Raw genomic sequence first — 24,854 nt, forward strand, 5'->3', positions numbered from 1 at the left:
AAAAGATCCTTGCTCCTTGGAAGAATAGCTATGACAAACCTAAGCGGTGTATTAAAAAGCAGAGACAAAAAAAAAAAAAAGGCAGAGACATCACTTTGCTGACAAAACGTCTATATAGTCAAAGCTGTGGTTTTTCCAGTAGTCATGCATGGTTGTGAGAGTTGGACTGTAAAGAAGGCTGAGCCCCAAAGAATTGATGCTTTCGAACTGTGGTGTTGAAGAAGACCCTTGAAAGTCCCTTTTGTACATCAAGGAGATCAAACCAGTCCATTCTAAAGGAAGTCATCCCTGAATAGTCATTGGATGCACTGGTGCTGAAGCTGAAGTACCAATACTTTGGCCCTCTGATACGAAGAGCTGACTCATTGGAAAAGACCCTGATGCTGGGAAAGATTGAAGGCAAGAGTAGAAGGGGACGACAGAGGAGGATTGATGGTGGGATGGCATCACCGAGTCTATGGACATGAGTTTGAGCAGGCTCTGGGAGATGGTGAAGGACGGGGAGGCCTGGTGTGCTGCATGGTTCATGGGGTTGTGAAGAGTCAGACATGACTGAGCAACTGAACAACAATTTAACATGTGGTCTGTGATCCATTTTGAGGGAATTTTTGTGAGGGGTGTGAGGTTTGTGAGCCATTTTTGTTTTTGCATGTGGATGTCCAGTGGTTTCAGCACAATTTTTTGAAAGGATTTTTTCTCCATTGTATTGCCTTTCCTTATTCAAGTCAAATATCAGTTGACTCTGTATGTGTGGGTCAATTTCTGGGCTCTCTATTCTATTTCATTGACTTATTCTTTCACCAGTACCAGTGTTATGATTACTGTAACTGTATGAAAGTGAAAGTTGCTCAGGCGTGTCCGACTCTGTGCGACCCCATGGACTGTAGCCTGCCAGGCTCCTCTGTCCATGGAATTCGCTAGGCAAGAATACTGGGGTGGGTTGCCATTCCCTTCTCCAGGGGATCTTCCCAACCTGGACATCAGACCCAGGTCTCTTGCATTGCAGATGGATTCTTTACCATCTGAACCACCAGGGAGGCCCACTGTAGCTGTATAGTAAGGCAAGAAGTCAGAACACCAAGTTCTCTGACTTTAAGTAATCCGTTTTTGGGGGTGCTGATATAAATGGTGATGTGTTTTAAATTTCAAATTCCATTTGTTTATTGCTGGTATATAGGAAAGCAATGGACTTACTTAACCTTTATCCTGTAATCCTGTTATAATTCTGTAATAGCTTTAGTTTTGTTGATTCTCTTTTGAATTTTCTTCGTAGACAATCCTGTCATCTGTGAATATAAACAATTTTATTTCTTATTTCCCAATCTGTATCCTTTTTCTTTCTTTTCTTATTTTACAATACTCGCAGGAATTTCCAGTTTGACTTTGAAAAGGAGTGGTGGAAGGTGACCACCTTGCCCAATATGGGTATTGGCTGAAAAGCGTCTAGTTTCTCACTGTCAAGTGTAGAGTTGATGTGCAGGTTTATTGTACATGCTCTTTATTGCATTGAGACGGTTCCCCTGAAATCTGCTGAGTGTTTGTTTTTTTTTTTAATCATGTTGGATTTTATCAAATACTTTTTCTTCATGTATATACGTGGTGATGTGATTTTTTTTTTCTTCAGCCTGTTGATAGGATGTGTTATGTGTATTGATTTTTGAACATTGAACTAAGCTTGCATATCTGGAATAAACCCTACTTAGTTCTGATGTAGAATTCTTTTTATACATCGTTGGATTTGATTTGTTTCTATTTTGTTAAGGGTTTTTGCCTGGGTTCCTGAGAAATGTTGAAAAGATGGATTTTTTTCACTCCAATTTAAGTCAGTCTTGGTTTTCTGAAGTGTGATGCTCATCTGCAGGTTTAGCGTGAGAGAAGCTGGTTCATATTGTGATACGTTTTCTCTCTCTAATGGACCATACCTGTGAGTTGTAAAAAGATGATTAGGTTTTTCAAATGTTTTAGCATTGCATCTCAAACACACACACAGATGTTTTACTACTATTTTCAGCAATCATAAAATTATTCTTTAAAATTGCTAATAAAATTACTCATTTTCTCTGTAGACTAGTAAACAGTTCGTAGAATATCACAGGACCCTGGACCAAGTTTTGAATAACAGTCTTAACAATACATGATATACTGCTTCTTGCTCCTTTTCTCGTTTTAGCAATCTAGTCTTAGAATTAAAGGCTTGATTCTTAGTCTGTAATAGCACTTGTTACCTTCTTGATAGGTTTTAAAAACTTTTCATTGTGAAAAATTTCAAACAAATACACATACAGAGAGACTGGGAGAATGAATTCTCGTGTAAATCCATCACCCAGTTAGCAATACATGTCCAGTCTTGTTTCATGTATATTCTTCTTGCTTCTCCCCAGTGGATTATTTAAAGCAAATTCAAGACATAATACTGTAAATAACGCAGCATGTGTCTCTCAAGAGAGAAGTACTCTTTTAGAAACATAGATACCATACTGTTAATCACACCTTAAAATTTTAATAACTTTGTAATATCAGTTCAGTGTTTAATTTTTATCACATATTTAAGTTTTAATATGGGCTCCTCTGGTGGCGCAGATGGTAAAGAATTTGCTTGCAGTGCGGGAGAGCTGGGTTTGATCCCTGGGTTGGGAAGATCCCCTGGAGTAAGGCATGGCAACCCACTCCAGTATTCTTGCCTGGAGAACCCCAAGACAGAGGAGCCTGGCAAGCTGCAGTCCATGGGATTGCAAAGAGTCAGACATGACTGAGCAACTAAGCACAAGTTTTAATATACACAAACCCATAGGAATTTACTGATTGCATCTCCATGGAATCAGTTTGAGTCTCTATCTCCTATGATCCTATAAACTGGTGGTTACATCTCAAAGCTCAGTCGCATTCAGGTTTGATATATTATTTGGCACAAATAATTCATTGCTGGTATTGTATATGAATTTATTGATATAGCTTTGTTTTAGAAATAGGATTTTGATACTGTTTAGGTATATTAAGTGATCATTAACTTAATATTAAGTGCATATTTTAAAATCTGGACTTGACTGTTGGAGTTTGTCACAGATGGAGCAGGGAAAAGTTAAAAAGTGTTTATTTGCAAAATGAATAAAGTGAATCTTTTTAAAGACTCTGTCCCTGGGTTGGGAAGATGTCCTGGAGAAGGAAATGGCAACCCACACCAATATTCTCGCCTGGAGAATCCCATGGACCGAGGAGCCTGGTGGGCCACAGTCCACGGGGCCACAGAGTTGTGCACGACTGAGCACACAGCATGCTATTAGAGTGTTGAGTAGGGTCCCTGTGCGGTGCAGTCGTGGGTCCTTATTAGCCGTCTGTTTTATGGATAGTAGTGTGCATGGGTCTATCCCAGGCATCCAATTAATCTCTGCCCCCTAAAGTGAGTCTTTACATAGAAGAATGTGAGACTCTGCGAGTGAGGGTTTTTACACACTCTGCTGTATTTATTTGTTTTTGGCTACGCTGGGTCTTCACTGCTGCATGGGGCTTTCTCTGCTTGCAGACAGCAAGGGCTACTCTGGTTGTGGTGCATGGGCTCTGAGGCGTGAGGGCTTCAGCAGTTGTGGCACGGGCTCACACGGGCTCTAGAACATGGACTCGGTAATTGTGGCTCACGGGCTCAGTGGCGTGTGGCATTTTCCTGAATCAGAGATGGAACCCATGTCCCCTGCATTGGCAGGCAGATTCTTATCCACTGTGCCACCCAGGGAGTCCCTGGAGATCATCGTAACTCGTTTTTTCACAGATGAGAAAACTGAGGCTCTCAGCAATAAAAATGATTTATTTGCTGTCTCACAGTCTTTGCCCTAATACCAGGCCCTGGATAGGTAGTGAAATCCACACATGCCTGTCACTGGGGGAGACTTTTCCCTTTCAGTTGTCTCAATGAAAATGGAAGGTTTTCTGTTGATGTACCTTTAATTGATATACTTCATTTCTTTAGTAGTTTGGATACGTGTATTGGTTTAAGAGAAGTCAAGCTGACTTTTATATTTTCTTATCCAGGGATTGCCTCCAGAATAAAAAATACTTAAAAAGCGTTTTATAGTCAAAAGCCATGATGTATATATGAGGTGTTTCTTTTTCTTTTCCCCATTCTATTTTACATGGAAAACTTAGTGTTATCTTGTTTTTAGAAATAACTTTTTAGGTCCTGTTTACTTTTTAGCCATTTTGCAGTAGTTCTCATTCTAGATAAGCTTTGGGAAGATTCTGTGTAACTTTAAAAAGCTAATAAAATTTGACCAAGTGTGTGTTTTCAAGTTTAGTTTGCTTGTTTAGAGATTGTCTATTTTTAGTTATCTAGGAAAGACTGTGTAATGAGTCACTCAGTACAGTTTATTAGTTGTCCAAATTCTGGATAATGGGAATAAGTGATTATGGGCTGCAGTATAAGTGTATTTTTATTACCTTGTCTGTTTAGTACAGACTTCGGAGCCAGAATGCCCAAGTTCAAATCCTGGCTCTGCCACACAGCAGTTTTGTCACTTCAGCAAAGTTATTTAACTTTTCTTTTCCTGTTTCCAGTCTTTAAAATTGGAGATTATATTAATAGTAGTACCTGTTTCATAGAGTTCTGAGGATTAGATTAGTTAATAATATATTCAGTACTTAGAACAGAATCTGGCATATAGTAAATGCTTACGTGTTAGCTGTTTTCTTTTCTTAGTTGGACAAGGCTGACAAGCCTGGCAAAACTGTGAAATAGGCAGAGTTGGCCCGTACACTCATTCATCTCTCATAGTTGGGTAAGCAGTCCCTTTTCAAGCTGCTGCTGTCTTTGGCATTCCTTCCCAGGTTGTCCTTTGTTTCTCCCTGCTTAAGCAGTGAAAATGCAACTCACAAAATCACCACCCTATTTTCCTGTTATTCATTATAGTAGGAATTGTGAGAAAAGTAATGATTGGATGACTTAACACTATTAATAAAATTTGTGAATAACTTGTCTTTATAATAGCTCTGAGTTGGTTTTGCCCTGGAATAGTTCATTCATTTGCTTCTGCCTGCTTTTCAACTTTTATATCAGAACTCAATGATTATTTTAAAAATTTCTACCCTTTCTTTCTCTGTCACACAGAAAACATAGTGTTTGGTTAAAAAGATGGCCTTTAGTTGGGCTAGGTTTGGTCGTGACTTTTGGTTCCTATCCAGGCTTCCCTGGTAGCTCAGACGGTAAAGAATCTACCCACAATGTGGGAAACCCAGGTTCAATCCCTGGATCTGGAGGATCCCCTGGAGAAGGAAATGGCAATCCACTCCAGTATTCTTGCGTGGAGAACCCCATGGATATTGCTTGGTTCCTGTGGATATTGTTAATTGGGACTTATCTGTTCAGTGTAAAGAGAGGATGGATAGGATGATAAAAACCAAATTCTGAGTGAAGTAACATGTTCATAGCTTTTGCAAAATACAGTTGTTTTACTGTATTTTAAATGCTGGCTTGATGTGCACTCTTAAAATAATCTCCCCACTTCTGTGTGTATTTAAGAAAAGCCTTAGTCATCTTTTATCTAGTTAAATTGCAGGTGTCCTGAGCATAAGGACAATATTTTATCTAATAGATACATCTTTGTACATTTCTGAGTGTGTAGTAGACCTTCTGTAACTAGTCCTAGGTTGTTACATTAAATTAGTTTTGTTTATAAGGACTAATATGCGGTGCAAGATTGACCTGTGACGTGTCTGAAACTGTATAGGAAGCATGCTAAGATGGGCTCTGCAGTACCTTAGGATCAGTCTGTGTGTCTGTCTGTCCTTGTGTTTATCACTCCTGTCTTTTTTGTTACTGTTGAAGAACTGGAGAGTACAGAGGAAGTTGGTGAAGTTACAGATAAAGCCCTAGTATGTAAATAGGTAGAATTTCTCCTGAAATGACTGGGAGTCAGATTTTAAAAAGTAGCCTTACTAGTGTTTGAGATGTGATATACTGTAAATTAACCTTGTGTTTATGTATCAGTGGGGTACTAGTTATCTGGTGGTTTAAGAGAAACCATTAACATTGTAGCTTTTATTAATTTTCCTGATTAACACAGTGTTGACTTACTGAAATGTACACTTTATATTCTTTGTTATATTTTAAGGACTTCGGTTTGGTAGAATGAAGTTACATGTACTGGCTGTACTGGTAACTGCCAGTAAGGCATGGTGCCAGTAAGGCCAAAGTCACCATGACAGTGTTAGTTAATTATTATTATTTTTAACTATTATTTTGACCAAAGTAATTTTGTCCAACTTATCCACACATTGCTTGGAAGGGATCTTCTTAGCAAATATGTTTAGTATACAGATGAGATAGATAACAGTGATCTCTGAAGGTCACTCTGTGGGGAAGGTCAGCATATTTTTTAGGTCTTACTGATTCTTAATCATTTATATGTGATTTCACACAGATTTAGGACTTTGAGAGGATGTTTAATGAGCGCTGAAGTCTGTGCCCTTGCGCCCTTGCCACCTCAGGACTGGAACACTTAACCAGCTCATGTGTGCCTTCGGCTTGGTACCTAATTGTTAGCGGTAGGCACTGTCTACTGAGGCCTTGCTACAGGAGTGGATCCCATCCTCTATAATCTCTCCTGTTTTTCCTGAAATTGCTCAAAAGTTCCACTCCTTTCTCTGTTCAGGTCACTCAACATGGTCTCCTCTCTGGATTTTTCTAAACATAGGACTGGTCCCCATTCCATACCATTAGAATCTCTGAGCCAAAGTTCTTGACAGCTTGGCTCTGCTATGCTCACTCAGTCTGACTCTTTGCAATCTCGTGGACTGTACCCCGCCAGGCTCCTCTGTCTATGGGGTTTTCCAGGCAAGAGTACTGGAGCAGCTTGCCATTTCCTACTCCATGGGATCTTCCTGACCCAAGGATGGAACTGAAGTCCCAGGCGTCTCCTGCATTGGCAGGTGGATTCTTTACCACTGGTGCCACCTGGGAAGCTCTGATTGAAAACCGAGTGTAGGAAATGATATGGCTCAGTGTTCCACAAATCAGTGTTCCAGAAACGAGACCCAAGAAGACATACAGTAGGTGCCAAATGTGGATAGAAGTGTTGTGGTTGCTTGGAGTGTATATACTTGAAATGATTTGAAAAACTTTATGACAGATGAGATTTGAACTTTAAAGGATGGGTAGGATTTGCCCAGACTGAGTGTGTATGTCTGTTGTGCTTGTTTTTCTCAGGTGATATCTTCATGTGTATATTGTGGAGGGGTGGTAGTACATGAGTGGGTCTGGGGTGTGTGCTGTTTGTGTGTTGGGAAGGAGCTGAGAGTTTGTGCTGTTACAGAAGAGTTTCAGAAAGAGGGCCTTGTTATTCGGACTATTTTGGTAACGGTGAGCTGGATGGATTTAGAAAGGGAAGGCGCTTAGGAGGCTATTAGAGTAGTTCTGACCTGAACGGAAAAAGGGTTGATGGCTGCTGAAATGGAAAGAAAACTGATTGTACAGAAACCACTAGAAAGAATCTATGGGGTGAAGGCGGACTTCACGATGAGTCTGAGCTGCTGTGCTGGGTCCAGTAGTCCTAGTGGTGTAAGGAAACCGGAGAGAGAAGTCAGGCTGGGGTTGGTTGTAGGTGGACGATAAGAGGTTAAATGTGGAATGTGACAAGCTGTTGGAGTCCTGCAATGAGGTGAGATTTGTAGACAGACGGTCCGCCATATCTTCATGCTTCATGCTTTAGGATCTTGCTCAAGACCAGTTGTTTTTTCTGTTGACTGTTATGAGGAAGACAGTGATGTAGAAAGATGCTGAGGGGAAAAGAGGAAATGACTGTGTGGAGCTTGGAGCTCAGGAGTTAAACATAGTACTTTCTAAAAATATAAATATTGCCGTTCAGAATTACCTTGTGCTAATACTTCAATAGAACCTGAAAATTCAACATGCTTGGAGTATCCTTCTAGTTTTAGCTTTCATCTTCATTCCCCTAAAATGCTTTCTGAGCATTTGTAAATCTGCACAGGTTTATGTTAATTAATAACTACATTAACAATTTACATTAAAAATTGATATTTGTATTACTAAATATAGGCTTACTAATAAAGCTAATGTAAAACTTATATCTTAGACCTTCCTTTGGATAACTGGTTGTCATTTGACACTAAATGGCAGTTAAGTTTCTGTCAGTTTGTTTCTCAAGGAGTTTGTATTTGGTGAGGACCATTTCACTTCTCTAGTTCTCCTTCAGAGGGTTTTAGTAGGTGGTTGGGGGAATTTGTAGTGTGTTTACAATTTTGAGTAATTGACCTCAAAATAGATACGTTTCTTCATAGTGTTAGTAATGCTTCACAAGTATGGTCTAATTCACTGCTAAGCATGACAGTATAAAAAATGTTTAGTTGGGAGCCCCTCCCTTCTGCTAGCCACTGACTCAGGCATCATAATACTGAGTTTTATTAGTGTTGGAACTTGGAAGTATATCGAAAGCAGTTGGTGAATTTAATACTAGAAAATGGTTAATATACTTGGAGACATTATTCAGTCTGCAGGTAGGGTTTGATATATAGATTTGTGGACTCTTTGGTCCACAAGATGGGAACTGCTGGTATTGCATTTCAACCAAGGAATATTTAAGATTAGTAGTTGTCTCATGCCCCTTGAAGGGGCACTTATTATATAGATTTTATTGTTACTTTGTGTACCAGTTAGCTGAAGTATGATTCACTGGATATAATTTGGAAAGCTGTGTTTTATGCAAAATTAGGCTTGTAAATTAAATTTACTTGGGTATTTGAATATATGTTTACTTGAAAGATACTTAATAATGGTTTTATGTCAGTGTGCAGTATTAACTCTTAGAGCTGGTTGCTGTTAAAAAATAATTTCATTTTCTTTTTGGGATGTTTTGACTTTGGTAGAAAAAGTGTACTCAGTGTTAATGTCATCTCAGTAATGCAAAATCATGTAGTTGAACTGATGTTATTTTTACTGTTCCATTCTATTTACTGTTACCACAGGTACAGATGATTCTCTCAGATAATTCTAAGATTTTAACTTTGTAAAAAAGTTTGTAGTATTAAGTTCACAACTGCTTTTTAATTATATACTTCTAAGTTCAAACACTAATAAAACTATGAGTATTATGATGCATGGGTCAGTGGTTAGTGAAAGGGAGGGGCTCATAAGTAAACATTTTTTATACTGTCATGTTTAATAGTAAACTAGACCATACTTGTGAAGCATTACTGAACACTACAGAAGAAATATATCTATTTTGAGGTCAATTACTCAAAATTGTAAATACACTACAAATTCCCCTGTAGTTAAAACTGAATTTTAACTTCCAGTTATGAAAAAACTATTCCTACAATGTCTCAATAGAGTATATACTATATGTATCATTGTCTAATATAATGCACTTACTTCAGAATTCTTGAGTTTGGTTTTGGTGTTGCTTAGTTACCTGAATTGTGGGGAGGAGTAGGCTATGTACCGGGCTTTCTTGGCAGCTCACACGGTAAAGAATCTGCCTGCAGTGCGGGAGACCTGGGTTCAATCCCTGTGTTGGGAAGATCCCTGGAGGAGGACATGGCAGCCCAGTGCAGTATTCTTGCCTGGAGAATCCCATGGACAGAGGAGCCTGGCGGGCTACAGTCCATGGGGTCACAAAGAGTTGGACACGACTGAGCGACTAGGCACACAGCACACACAGGCTGTTTACCAGGCTCACATGATGACTTTTTATTTTTTAATGGCAGGGTCTTTTGTTTGTTTTCTGTGAGACATGGACATTTAAGTTATGCTGGCACAGCATTAATTCCTTGAATATTAGCTAAGGTAACGTAAGGCCACAAACTGTTTAGTTGAGACTATATCAAAGAAATACTTATCAAAGCAGGCTTGAATTTTTGAATGTGAATGTTTTAAATGAAATCTTGAGATTACCTATCCTTGGATATGTACATTATGTCATTTGTTCTTGTCATGTTAAGTTTCTGTTTGCTCATTTTAGTTTCCAGTAGCATGAGCAAGTAATTTATATTTCATTCCTGAGAAACCAAAGGAAGAAACCGCCTAATGAATATGAAAGTTGCCATTAAATCTCAATTGCCCATTTTATGGATGCTTTTACAATCTTAGCCTTTGCCCTTCAGCACACTTTTGGATTGCTCTCAGATTGTGTATAATCAGTAGGTGCAAACTAAATTTAAAAATCTAAGTAGATAAATATAAATTACCTGGATTTGAGAAAAATAAAGCTGCTGAATGAGAAAGGATTTCAAAGTTAAATATAAGTACTGCTGCTGCTGCTGCTAAGTCGCTTCAGTCGCTTCTGTGCGACCCCATAGACAGCAGCCCACCAGGCTCCTCCGTCCCTGGGATTCCCCAGGCAAGAACACTGGAGTGGGTTGCCATTGCTTTCTCCAGTGCATGAAAGTGAAAAGTGAAAGTGAAGTCGCTCAGTCGTGTCTGACTCTTTAGCACTATATATATATATATATATATATATATATATATATATATATATTTGCTTTTTTCTATTAACTTGGTTTATACCATCTTTACCTCTGCAATAATAATAAGTAATACAGGTAGGAATTGACTTATTAGTACTACCAACTTAAATTGTAAGTCACTCAGTTGTGTCCGACTTTGCGACCAGTCCATGGAATTCTCCAGGCCAGAATACTGGAGTGGGTAGCCTCTCCCTTCTCCAGGGGAATCTTCCCAATCCAGGGTTAGAACCCAGTTCTCCCGCATTGCGGGCGGATTCTTTACCAGCTGAACCACAAGGAAAGCCCAAGGATACTAGATTGGGTAGCCTATCCCTTCTCCAGGGAATTTTCCTGACCCAGGAATTGAGCTGGGGTCGCCTGCATTGCAGGCAGATTCTTTACCAACTGAGCTATGAGGGAAGCCCTACTACCAACTTAAGATTAATGATAATAGTGCATACACACATATGTTTAAGGTTTTCGGGGAAAAATATCTTTCCTGTACCTAACTTGACTGACCAACCCAATCAGCTGACTTTTTGCTATGTTAAGATTCTAAAGATCGGAGTCCATTATTAAATGAATAGGATTAGAATAGAGAATTTATAAAAATAAAGCCTTTAAAAAAAAAGAAACTTTTGGATAAAGAAGCAGGCTTCAAGTGAAATTCAGTTTTGGTCTCATTTACAGGAATAGCTATTCACAATTCTGCAGAACCACTTACCACATTTTGCAGTATCTCCTGAGGAAGTCAGAATCTGAGCTACCATGACGACTGAGTCTTGTCTTTGTTCTGATTTATAAACTGTGCTTTCATTCTGACCATGTACAAGGTGGAGGTTATAGCGTGGAAACTAAAATCTTAGTAAGTGTGATTTTTATTTTAGCTATTAAATAGTAGGCTCTCTTATAGTGAATTGTCCTCTTAACAAAGTCTACGCTATTAAAAGGAGTGAGGACTTGGCAAGCAGGGACGTGATAATATACTTGTAAAGTGAAAGATTTTGCTTTCCAGGTTCAAAAGGAAAAATCCTTGAGAAAGAGAAGGAAAAACTTCTGTTACTTTCCCTAGATTTCTTTCACTTTTTTGGTTTTACATAGGTAGCAGAATAATATACATTTAGTTGAGAAAGGGATTTAAGAAAAAGGAAAGGCTGGCTTTCGTGGCCAATGTCTAAATTCAAGCCATTCAAAAAAATCATTACATTTGCTGTGCAAGTTGCTTCATTTATAAATTGGTTGTCATTAAATAATAAAGTCTTCATAGTATTGTAGTGTTAGTAAGTTCAGTGTAGAATCCTAGGAACCTTTTAAATAGTTAATGTAATTGAGTGCATTTTAAATATTGAATATTTTGAGTATAAATATTCAAAATTATATTGGAGTGATTATGCTAGTGGTTATCGCAGGGATGTTTCGTTGATTGGTTGTCCTGAGAGTAGGTAATGTGCAGTTTTTATTTTTTGTACTCTAGACAGCAAGATTTTGAGGATATAGGCCAGGAACATTATCTTGTTTCACATTGTTACTTTGTTAATTGTAAGCATTACTCCTCAACATCTTTTCTACCTGTGCTTATTAAGAGCAGTGGGTAGTTAGCACATTGAGGCTGCTTTTCTCCCTTAGGAAGAGCGATAGAGTTGACTGTTTGATCTTCTGAATTCTTTAGTGAATCAAACATTGTGGTACTATGCCTCAATAGCATAGCAGTCTGTTGCTCATAATTTAAGAATGTTATGTGTTTAAGATACATGGTTTGTGTTCTATCCCTTACCTTTGAATCTTTTAATTACTGGTTATTTTTCTAAATTGATGGTGATGACCTGGCTGAGATGAAACATTTCTGTGAGAGGCTTCCTGCTCTAACCTCCTTCTCTCTTAGAACAAACTTCCTTTTGCCTGTCTCTCTTGCATTCCAAAGTACATTTTCATTAAATCCCCAGGTCTAAGATTTTTCTTTGGGAACTATCTTCAGTGTCTCTCTGGAAATTTAAAAAAAAAAAGATTTCAGTATGAAATGTTACATGCATATCTTGAGAAATTGATATTTTATAAGTTGAAGGTTACTTTTATATTTTGGGCATGTTTTCAGGGGTGAAATTATGTACCTATTGTTTTAATAACCATGTCCTAATTATTTATAGCTTCCTGCCTGACATAACTCACTTCAAGAAGTGCACAATGTCAGAACGTGGAATTAAGTGGGCTTGTGAATACTGTACGTATGAAAACTGGCCGTCTGCAATCAAGTGTACTATGTGTCGTGCCCAGAGACCTAGTGGAACAATTATTACAGAAGATCCATTTAAAAGTGGTTCAAGTGATGTTGGTAGAGATTGGGATCCTTCCAGCACCGAAGGAGGAAGTAGTCCTTTGATCTGTCCAGACTCTAGTGCAAGACCAAGGGTTAAATCTTCATATAGCATGGAAAATGCCAATAAATGGTCATGCCACATGTGCACGTATTTGAACTGGCCAAGAGCAATCAGATGCACTCAGTGCTTATCCCAGCGTAGGACCAGGAGTCCCACAGAATCTCCTCAATCCTCAGGATCTGGCTCAAGACCAGTTGCTTTTTCTGTTGATCCTTGTGAGGAATACAATGATAGAAATAAACTGAACACAAGGACCCAGCATTGGACTTGTTCTATTTGCACATATGAAAACTGGGCCAAGGCTAAAAAATGTGTTGTTTGCGATCATCCCAGACCTAATAATATTGAAGCAATTGAGTTCGCAGAGACTGAAGAGGCTTCTTCAATAATTAATGAGCAAGACAGAGCTCGATGGAGAGGGAGCTGTAGCAGTGGCAACAGCCAGAGAAGATCGCCGCCGACTGCGAAACGGGACTCGGAGGTGAAAATGGACTTCCAGAGGATTGAGCTGGCTGGTGCTGTTGGCAGCAAGGAGGAACTTGAAGTGGACTTCAAAAAACTAAAGCAAATTAAAAATAGGATGAAAAAGACTGACTGGCTGTTCCTCAATGCTTGTGTGGGTAAGTTTCTGTGTTTTTGAATAGGTTGGGAAAAGATATTAATGACGTGAAAGATATAAGGAAGGTAACATTATTTAGCATTTAGTTCATTCAGCATGATAGTACACTCCCAGCGTGCATGCATAAGAACCTCTGAGTTTGTGATCTTGTCCTTTGAATGGGTTGGGAAAAGATATTAAAAGTAACATGAAAGATACAAGGAAGGTCACATTATTTAGCCTTTAGTTCATTCAGCATGGTAGCTGCTACTGGCAGTGTGTGCGCATGCATAAGAACCTCTGACTTTGTGATCTTGGCGTAACATTTTCCTGTATTGCCTCCATTTCATTGTGCATGTGTCTTTCCATCTTTAGAGAGAAAAATGTCAAGTTATAGCAGAGTTTTTTACATATCTGTAGTAAAATATATACCTGCAGTTTAAAACTGCTACTCTGCTTATTGTAACAAGATGTGACTGAGGAGTGCCAGCTGCAGCTTCGGAGTGTCTGTAAACAGTGTGAGCGTCTTGTGATGGTAGAAGCTTCAGTCAGAAGTTAAAAATATCACAAAAATGTGTGACTCCAAGAAGTTGAACAGACATAATACTGACCTTGAAAACGCTGATGTTAATTTTTTGTGAATGTCTTGTAGTGAATATTTGCAAACTTCGTGAAACTGATTTCATGTGGCCAGCTGGTTCCATAGTTCAGATTATGATTTGTGTGTGTTGTGTTTTGGTACTTTCCTAAGGAAATGCTGGATAATAGTCTCAGTTACTGGCTCAGAGCTGTTAAGGGACAGAGCCATGTTGTGAGAGTAAGATTTTCTCCAGTTACTGATCTTGTGAGTTAATTATTTATGATGTAGTTAATGAAAGCAGTTTTTTGTATGCCCCCCATCGCTTTTGAGTAGATTAGCTATTTTAATTATATAAATTTAAATAATTTGGATTGGGTGCTTACTTTTTTTAAAATATAAATTTATTTATTTTAATTGGAGGTTAATTACTTTATAATATTGTATTGGTTTTGCCATACATCAACATGAATCTGCCACGGGTGTACACATGTTCCCCATCCTGAACCTCCCTCCCACCTCCCTCCCCATACCATCCCTCTGGGTCATCCCAGTTGGGTGCTTGCTTTGACATTCAGTTTTGTAAAGAAAGTTTTGAGTGACTGCTAAAGTTAAATCTCGTGTAGAGTAATAGCTATGCCTTAAACATGGCTTGGGCTGTGTGTGTGGTATGTGTGTGTATTTCCCAGTACCAATTAATTTTGTTTATCCTCCTGAATATAGCCCCAAGGGTATGGAGTACATAACTTATGAACCTACAAGTCCAAAGAGTAGATTTCAAGAAATCTGTTTTTTTGTTTTAGCTTTGTCCTGGCCCCCCAAGAAAGTCCCAGCAGATGAGCCCTTCTGCACAAGACACAGACACAGCCCTTAGGAAACGTTAGCTCCAGTTTTCTCCTGTCCTGAGGACGAGGAACAAAAGCACACTGAGCTGTGTTCAGTCGTCTGTGCTGTCCCATTACAGCCCATCGATTCTTTTTCTCTCCCCAAATTGAGGTACCACATATGGTGTGAGTGTTTTTTCTTTTTTTAAAACCCGGAGATACAGAAGGGGTTTTTTTTTTTTTTGAATGTTTAAAAATTGAGGTCAAATTCATATAACATAAAACTCATCGTTTTGAAAGTGAACAATTTTGGGGTATTTAGCACATCCACAGTGTTGCAACCATCATCTCCATCTAGTTCTGAACATTTTCATCATCCCGGAAGAAGCCCATTACCCACTTAAGCAGTTGTTCCACACCTCCAAGACCCCAGTAATCAGCAGTCTGCTTCTGTTTCAGTGACTATTATTGTGAATATTGCATACAAATGGAAACTTATGTGATCTTTTGTATCTAGGTGTGATTGTCCTTTAACTACCCATCTGCCTTTTAGAACACTGTTAGGATTATTTTTGCAGGCAATAGTGTAATATATTAATATTAACTGTAAGGTGGTGTTATAGTACCTGTATGTTTATAGAAGGTAAGAAACTAGATTGCAGTGATTTTTTTAACCTCTTTGGGGTTACTGTTTCTTCAAGTTAGTGAATCTAATGATGAGAACTGCTTTGAAATATTTTTTCCCCTTGACATGCACAATAGACCTGTCAGTATATCTTTGTCTTTGTGGCTGTTACTTCTTGCATTTCTGACTACTGTGTCTTCTTGATGTTTGTCTTTCTTTCCATATATTGAGTTTTTTTTGGTAACTATTCTTTTTGCCTCTTTGAATTCTTATAACTGAGCAAAGTCAAGTCCCCATTCCCACATGTTCCGTAGTTTCTAGGTTCTTAGGGCTAAGAATTGATTGGTTCTTGGTACTGTGGATTCTCTTTCCTACCAGCAAGTATTTTTGAGTTTTCACTGTATAATATGGTTCTAAACAGTTGTATGAAAGAGTTTGGTCCTGTCTTTGTTGGATAGTCTTATCCTGATTTGTAAATACCATTGAAATATGTTAACTTTTAGTTGTTTACATTGTGTTGGGTTAGCAGAAGTCTACATGTATTGAAAATTAATCTTCTCCCTTTCTGTCTGCCTTATGCTTTCCAGATTTCATTAGATATGGTATATTATGGCTTACCGATTTAGACATTTAATAAAGCCATCTTATTACTCGGTTTGGCAGCATATATACTAAAAAAAAAATCATCTCCAAAGTGTATACTATGCATAAAATTTATACTAAGTATAAAATGTGAGACTTTCCCAATTGAAATGTAAATAAAAAATCTCAACCTCAGGCCAGCATTTTAAAATGGGAATGAAGATTCAGTATTGAGAAGGCTAAAGCTGAAGTTTCCACAGTATTAAGAAAGTGCCTTTTATATGACTGTTGGGTGTAAGTTTCACCTCAGTCGTATTCTCTTGCGTGGTGAGGGGACGTTGGGGACTGCAGTGCCGAAGCCAGGAGGAAAGGAATCTGGGAGTGGGTACCCGGATGGTAGAGGCAGCGGTGTGGTTAAACGGGTGCCTATCTCTGGGATGTCTGCAGTTCAGTGCCAGGTTATTTTCTGGGAGCTCTGTTGGTTCTCATCATGGTCTGCCTTTCCCACTAGATAGATGATGATGTCCCTAGAATTAAGGCAGCACCACCTAACACATTATTTTAGTGCTGCTCTTGTACCGAATCAGCTGCCCTTTAGAAGAACAACAAGGGACCCCGAAGTTGATCCCTTGAAAAGACACAGGGTCAGATAAGAATCTCAGGTTAAATCTGTACGATAACTTCTTGTATGCCTGAACCCTAGACTCTCATATCCAGCTGCTGCCTCTGTAGCATTTTCCCTTGAATGTGTAGTATTTCAAACTCAGTGAGGCTTAATCTGAGCAAGCCTCTCAAATCTGTTCTCTCTCTCTCCCATGTTGGTTTAGGACTTTGGACCCAGCAAGTTCATTTATGTTTGCTGTGTCCAAAGCTTTGGTCATCCTCGGTTTTCTCCTTTCTCTCTTATACTTCGTTCTCACTGGCTCTGTCTTCAAAATATATTCAGAATCTGGCCACCTGTCATCACCCTGGTCCAAGCCGTGATCCTCTGTTTGTAGCCTTGCTTACAGATTGTTCTCAGAATAGGAGCTGCTCCACTCAGTAGTAGCTACTCACTCCTCCAGTGATTCCCTGTGTTGCTCAAAGTAAAAGCCAGTTTTATAGGCTCTTTCTGCTCTCTACCCCACACCTACTTCCCCCATTTTTAGACACACTCTCTCTCTCTCTTTCTTCTCTGTCTCATTCCAGCAACTCTTGCAACCTTTCTTCTCTGCAAATAAGCCTCAGGCCCTTTGCACTATTTCCTCTTCCTGGATTACTTTCTCTAGATTTGCTGGATTAGCGAATGTACCTCCTGCAGGTATTTTCTCACAGGTTATCTTCCCTGGGAGGCTTCCCTGACTGCTGCATCTGAAATTTCAGTCCTTTTCCCCCAACTTTCATTTTCTTCACAACACTGGTTAACCTCCTAGTATACTTATTAGAAATCACCTCATTTGTCTCTTTCGTAAAATTTAAACTTTAGCAAATATATTTTTAATTGGAGGGTAATTGCTTTACAATCTTCTCTTGGTCTCTACTGTACAACAGTGTGAATGCTATAAGTATACAAGAACTTAAGCTTTATGATGACCAGGAATTTTGTCTGTTTTGTTCACAGCTGTTTCCTAGTAACTTAAACAGTCCCTGATACATAGCAGACATTGAAATTTTTGTTAATCAGTGAATAAACTTTTGTGGAAACTGGGATCTGGACAGCTAGACCTTTCAGAGACAAATCTTTTTGCTTCTCTCTTAAATTTCTCCACTTTGCTTTCTCGCCACCTTTCTGTACTTTTTACCTTACAGACTGCCCTCAACCAACTTGGCTTCTTGTCACGTTAAGACAGAGCAAGTAGGTCCCATGGATCTTATTATAAGAGGTCTCAGTTTATCACTAGGTGGTCTATGGATATGGAAAGTCTGAAGTCAGATTTCTTCACATTTAATTTCTCCATCTTCCTGATGAATATTTGATAGCTTGATGAATATATAAGGGAAAGAATTATGGTATGTGTTTTCTGTACCTTGAGTCCTAAATCAAAGTTTTTTCCTTGAAAAATTTTTATTCAGTTGCCATTGGACGTGTTGCTTCCTGTTTTGCATTTTGCCTTAAGCAGCTGCATATTTCTTACATTTAACTTGTCTAGTGATCCTAGGCAGTGGCACCCCACTCCGGTACTCTTGCTTGGAAAATCCCATGGACCGAGGAGCCTGGTGGGCTGCAGTCCATGGGGTCGCTAAGAGTCGGACACAACTGAGCAACTTCACTTTCAGTTTTCACTTTCATGCATTGGAGAAGGAAATGGCGACCCACTCCAGTGTCCTTGCCTTGAGAATCCCAGGGATGGGGGAGCTTGGTGGGCCGCTGTCTATGGGGTCACATAGAGTCGGACACGACTGAAGTGACTTAGCAGTGATCCTGCTAATGAAAATGGAAAGGATTTGATATTGGGGGACAGTGAGAAGGAGTGCTGTTGAAGGTGTAAAAGGAAAAGAATTGTGCTTGGCGATGGCATTAGAGATAACATATGCATTAGTAACATCTCTGTTGCCCCCAAGCTTTGGGGTAACCTACAGTATGTACCGGTGTACCCCTGTTGAGAATCAGACTTATGAGCTAACCCAGAATCTCACTATCATGGAGCATGTTGAAATGGAGTCACGAGGATTATAATCTTATTACTGAGCAAAATTCTGATGTGTCTAAACATTGATTCTTAAAACATAGGAGATAAATTAGATTTAATTTTTCCTTACAAAGTGTCTGCAAACATTTTGTTGTATTTGATGGAATGTTTTTCCCTTTCTCATAACTTCTGTTGAAAAGTAATATTTGTGGCAGTTATATTTTGTATTCATGCTGTTATATTTTGGCCCCCTTACTATATACAGTGTTACATGCATCTGTCCACTCCAGAGTGTCAGATGTTAACTGTAGAAATGTCTAAAACTTGTGTGTTGTTAAACATGTCAGAATGTATTGCTCTCATTAACACTTTTTTCATTTTAACAATAATTAGTGTGTAGGCTTTTTGCATTTTAAAATGGTCTTTTCAGTTTATTTTGGTACTGGTATTAAAAATCATGGGTATGATGGTTTTTTTCAAGGAAGTGAATTACTATGGTTTTATTAATGGTGTTTTCTTCCTCTGATGTAAAGGGTTTCAATTCCAACATGTGTCTGTATTGGGAAGCTTCCTCATGTCTCAACAGGTAATTCTCAAAACAACACCAGCAGGGTGCCTGAGGGTTCAACTCAGTTCTGATACTGTCTACCCTGTAGGTTGAATCAAATCCTATAGTTGAAGGAGTCAGTCCCAGAAGACCTCTCTCCACTTAAGGTGCCAGAAGCCAGCCTCAAGCCCAGGTTGTTAAGCTGTACTTCTGACTGCCTATAAATCAGAGGTTCCCATGACACTCCCACCCTCACGCACCTTGGGTTTGATAAATTTGTTAGAACACCTCACAAAACTCAGAGAAGCAGTTTACTTACTGGGTCACTGGTTTATTATAAAAGGATGATTAAAGGATACAGATAAACGTCTAGATGACAGAGATGTGTGGAGAGTAGGGTTTGGGGGAGGGGCATGGAGCTTCCATGATGCTCTTCCCAAGTGCGCCACTGTCCTCAGATCTGTGCGTGGTCACCAACTGCAGGCTCTTGAAACTGTCCTTCTGGGGTTTTATGGAGGCCTTATTACGTAGACGTGGTTAATTAAATCATTGGCCACAGGGAGTCTCCCGCTTCTCTTCCCTCTCCCCTCTCTGGATGTCAGGGTGGTATAGTGGGTAGAGCTGAACGTCACAGTCCTCTAATCACATGGCTGGTTCCCCTGGCAGCCAGCCCCCACCTTGGAGTGGGATCCAAATGTCACCTACCCTGATGTGTTTTCAGGAGCTGAGGAAAAGAGACCAAAAATATTATCTCACTGCTTTTATCACTCAGGAAGTTTAAGGGTTTGGGAAAGTTGTGAGCCAGGAACAGTGGATGAAGGTCAAATATATATATATATATATATACACACACACACACACACACACATATAGTTCAGTTGCTCAGTCGTGCTGACACTCTGCGACCCCATGGACTGCAGCACACCAGAATTTGCTGTCCTTCACCAACTCCTGGAACTTGCTGAAACTTGTGTCCATTGAGTCGGTGATGCCATCCAACCATCTCATTCTCTGTTGTCCCCTTCTCCTCCCGCCTTCAATCTTTCCCAGCATCAGGGTCTTTTCCAAGGAGTCAGTTCTTCACATCAGGTGGCGAAAGTATTGGAGCTTCAGTATCAGGGCTGATTTCCTTTAGGATTGACTGGTTGGATCTCCTTGCAGTCCAAGGGACTCTCAAGAGTCCATACTCCAATACCACAGCTCAAAAGCATCAATTCTTTGGCACTCAGCTTTCTTTGTGGTCCAACTCTCACATCCATACATAACTACTGGAAAAACCATAGCTTTGACTAGCAAAGTAATTTGACCTTTGTTGGCAAAGTAATGTCTCTGCTTTTTAATGTGCTGTCTAGCTTTGTCATAGTTTTTCTTCCAAGGAGCAAGTGTTTTTTCATTTCATGGCTGCAGTCACTTATCTGCCATGATTTTGAAGCTCCAAAAATAAAGTCTCTCATTGTTTCCATTGTTTCCCCATCTGTTTGCCGTGAAGTGCTGGGAATGGATGCCATGATCTTAGTTTTTTGACTGTTGAGTTTTAAGCCAACTTTTTCACTATCCTCTTTCACTTTCATCAAGAGGCTCTTTAGTTTTTCTTCTTTTTCTGCGCTAAAGGTGGTGTCATCTGCATGTCTGAGTTTATTGATACTTCTCCCGGCAATCTTGATTCCAGCTTGTGCTTCATCCAGCCCGACATTTTGCACTATGTACTCTGCCTATAAGTTAAATAAGCAGGGTGACAATAGACAGCTTTGACATACTCCTTTCCTAATTTGGAGCCAGTCCATTGTTCCATGTGTGGTTCTAACTGTTGGTTTTTGACCTGCATACAGTTTGCACAGAAAGCAGGTCAGGTGGTCTGGTATTCCCATCTCTTGAAGGATTTTCCACTTTGTTGTGATCTACACAGTCAGATCTATGGTGTAGTCAGTAAAGCAGAAGTAGATGTTTTTCTGGAACTCTCTTGCTTTTTCTATGATCCAACAGATGTTAGCAATTTGATCTCTGGCGCCTGTGCCTTTTCTAAATCCAGCTTGAACATCTGGACACTCTCGGTTCATGTACTGTGGAAGCCTGTCTTGGAGAATTTTGAGCATTACTTTGCTAGCTTGCGGAATGAGTGCAGTTGTGCGGTGGTGTGAACATTCTTTGGCATTGCTTTTCTTTGGGATTGGAATGAAAACTGATCTTTTCCAGTCCTGAGGCCATTGCTGAGTTTTCCATATTTGCTGGCATATTGAGTGCAGCGCTTTCACAGCATCATCTTTTAGGGTTTGAAATAGCTCAACTGGAATTCCGTCACCTCCACTAGCTTCATACGTAATGATGCTTTCTAAGGCCTACTTGATTTCTCACTTTAAGATGTCTGGCTCTAGGTGAGTGATCCCACCATTGTGGCTGTCTGGGTCATTAAGATCTTTTTTGTATAGTTCTGTGTATTCTTGCCACCTCTTAATGTCTTCTGCTTCTGTTAGGTCCATACCAACTCTGTCCTTTATTGTGCCCATCTTTGCATGAAATGTTGCCTTGGTATCTCTAATTTTCTTGAAGAGAGCTCTAGTCTTTCCCAGTCTATTGTTTTCCTCTATTTCTTTGCATTGTTCACTGAGAAAGGCTTTCTTATCTCTTTGCTATCCTTTGGAACTCTGCATTCAGATGGGTATATCTCTCCTTTTGTCCTTTGCCTTTAGCTTCTCTTCTTTGCTCAGCTATTTGTAAGGCCTCCTCAGACAGCCGTTTTGTTTTTTTGCATTTCTCTTTCTTGCAGATGTCTACCCGGAAATAGCCTCAGATCCCACAGTCGAAGGGCTCAGTCCCACTAGAGTGTCTCTCTCCTTTCCTGCCCTCTTCAGACGCCAGTACTAATCCAGGTTGTCATCTGTGTTTCTGACTGTAGACTATAAATCCTAGGTTCTGACAGTCACCTCCTTGGGTTCAATTTGTCAGAATGGCTTACAGAATTTGGGAAAATAGTTTACTTACTAGGTTGCTGGTCTATTATTAAAAATACATGATTCAGGAACAGCCAGGTGGAGGAGATGCATATGGCACGGAATGGGAAGGGATTCTCACAGCACCTTCACAGGTTCACCAGCCTAGAAGCCATCCAAACCCAGCACCAGGGATTTTTATGGAGGCACGATGGATTAAATCATTGGACACCGGGTGATTGTTTCAACATTCAGTCCATCTCCCCCCAAGGAGGTGGTAGTGGGGTGGGGCTGAACATTCCAACCTTTGAATCACTGGGTTGGTTCCCCTGGCAACCAACCTCCATCTTTAGGGGCTTTCCTAAAAGTCATCTTATTAACATAAGCTCAGAGGTGTTTGAAAGGGCTTGCTATAAGAGTAACAGAAGACTCCTATTTATTTTATCTTTATCAATCTGGAACTATTTAGGAACTGAGAACAAAACTAAGTACTGTAACAAAAGATGCCTTTATGGCTCTTAATGGGAAATTACACGGATTTTAGGAGTTATATGCCAGTAATAGTGGATGAAGACCATATATTTCTTATTCACAGTGTGGTGGTGTTTTTTTTTTCTTGATTTGGTTGAAAGAAATGCTGTTACTGGGACTTTTGAACGATGTTTGACGCCAATGAATAGTAATGTTTTCAGTCTTCTTTTTCAAGTCAGCTACATAAGTATGCCTAGTGAAGTTTATTGCCGTATCCTAAGGTAATCTTACCACTTGCTAATATTTCTCAGCATTCCATAGCTAGGGCACATTATTTGAGCTTGATTTTTAGTATGAAGTATTTGTTCTGTTTGCTTTGCTGTGTTTGCTTATATCTGATAAACTGCAGCTATTTCCATCTTTAGAATTTTTCCTGCCTTGTGGAATTGCTTAGTTTTAAGCTATGGTTACTCTGTAACTGCTGGACCATTTTATTTGCTTGTGAGGTTGGTTTTATATTGATACCAAGCTATCCTCCTGAAAGATACTCTGATTTAGTGTCCCTTTTTCCTTAATACATTGCTTTATGTATGAATGAATGTGGAGCCTACAAAAAAGGTCGTCTTAGTCTTTGACATTCAAAGCCATCACACCTTTTAAAAACATTAAAAAAAATGGTTTGAGTTGCAATATTCTGTTAAAAGCTTTTAATAGAATCCAGAATATATGCAGACTCCTGCAGCAAATCTTTGGCACTGCACCCTTAAAAGGAAAGCAGGCTGCTGCGATGCTGGCAGTGCCTTGTATGTCCTTGGTTAACTCTGTGTGATACTCTTCGTGTGAGATGTTCGTGTAGCTGTAAGGACGATGGTGTCTCATACACATTTTTGGTAGTGGATCTCCTTCCTGTCCTAGGTAGTTGATATTACAGGTAATGGAGTTCTTTTTGGCACTGTGAAAGCAATATTATCTTCAGCTAGTTCTGTCTTGTTTTTCTTCAAGTTTCAAAGGATTTCCTTTTGTGCTTTTGGAACTCTTGTTTTAAAATAACATTTTAAGTCATGGTTTTTAAGTGAATCTTGGTAATTCTCCAGAATGTAAGATTGTAGTCTGGAGGGAATACACACTCGTTTTAAGTGTTTCCCCTGGCCAGTTCAGTATGGCTTTTCATAGTGCTTCCTGACACCTGGGATAAGAAAGAAGCTTCCAGGAATGAGTGTGTCAAGGCAGATGGACGACAATGGCAGAAATAGAGCCCTGGCAGGATTCTTCTGATTACCTTTAGTCCCTGAGACGTAATTCCTGGCTTTTAGAAATGATTGACTACACAGGGCTGCCAACTAATAATGTGCCTCCTAATGCTGAGAAAGGGAATATGTCTGATGATTCTTGGTTGTATGATACTGATGTTCGAATATGCATCACTGATTTAGTGAAGGCTTTCTTTCTTTAAAAACATTATGTTAAATGAACACATTGAATTATGAAATCCAAAAGTAGCATTTAAATATTAAGTATTAAAAGAAATATTTAGACTCCAGGGAACTTTACTGTTTACCATAAAATGTCTTTAACTTTAAACATTTAATAAATTATGTGTACGGTTATAAAAATCAAGCAGTTATAGAAGGAATTTATAAAGAAAATGAGTTTCCTTTTCTTTTCTCCACCTTCAGTTCTTTGTGGAGATAACTTCCCCCCATCAGCCTTTCATTCTGAGAAATTTCAAAACCAACAGATAAATTACAAATATAATACATTGAACACCAAATGCTTTTGAAATAGGTTTTTCAGTTGTTAGTACTTTGCCATATTTTGAGCTTTCTTTTTTTTTTTTTGTCTCCGTCTCACTCTTTCTGTAAGAGCTTTTCCTGAGCAACTTCAGAGTTAGCTCCAGATGTCATGACATTTACCCCTAAATATTTCAGCATTGTATGTTTTAAGAACACATTTCTCCTGTATATTCACACAGTGTAATTATCCAGAAACTCTACTATCTGAAGACCATATTCAGCTTCACTATTAGTTTCACTAATAACTTTTGTTCCAACTCCATTCAGTCAAGGTTATTTAGTTGTTTTATCTCCTGTAATCTAAACAGTACCTCAGGTGGTTTTTATTTTTGTTTTTTGTTTACTCATGTCATTACCATTTTCAGAGGCCAGACCATTTGTTTTACAGAAAGAGCCTCAGTTGGATGTGATTAGGTGAATATAAACATTTATCTTTTGAGGAGGAGGAGAGAGGAACACTACATAGGTGATTTTTTTGAA

The 24,854-nt window shown here is 39.2% G+C and overlaps 1 protein-coding gene across 6 annotated transcripts in view; it reads left to right on the forward strand.

Moving 5' to 3' along the window:
* The window catches only part of ZRANB1 (zinc finger RANBP2-type containing 1), a 70,452-nt gene that overhangs the window by 15,358 nt on the left and 30,240 nt on the right, over window positions 1-24,854 (forward strand). For 4 of the 6 annotated variants that reach the window (XM_069566812.1, XM_069566813.1, XM_069566815.1 and 1 more), the window contains exon 2: window positions 12,591-13,441. The exons of the other annotated variants lie outside the window; for them this stretch is intronic. In XM_069566812.1, coding sequence (XP_069422913.1) covers window positions 12,628-13,441 — 814 coding nt within the window. In that variant the 5' untranslated portion in view covers window positions 12,591-12,627. The remainder of the gene's footprint in view (window positions 1-12,590; window positions 13,442-24,854) is intronic. 6 annotated transcript variants of the gene reach the window in all.

Source organism: Ovis canadensis, chromosome 22 (assembly GCF_042477335.2).
Source record: "Ovis canadensis isolate MfBH-ARS-UI-01 breed Bighorn chromosome 22, ARS-UI_OviCan_v2, whole genome shotgun sequence".
NCBI lineage: Eukaryota > Metazoa > Chordata > Mammalia > Artiodactyla > Bovidae > Ovis > Ovis canadensis.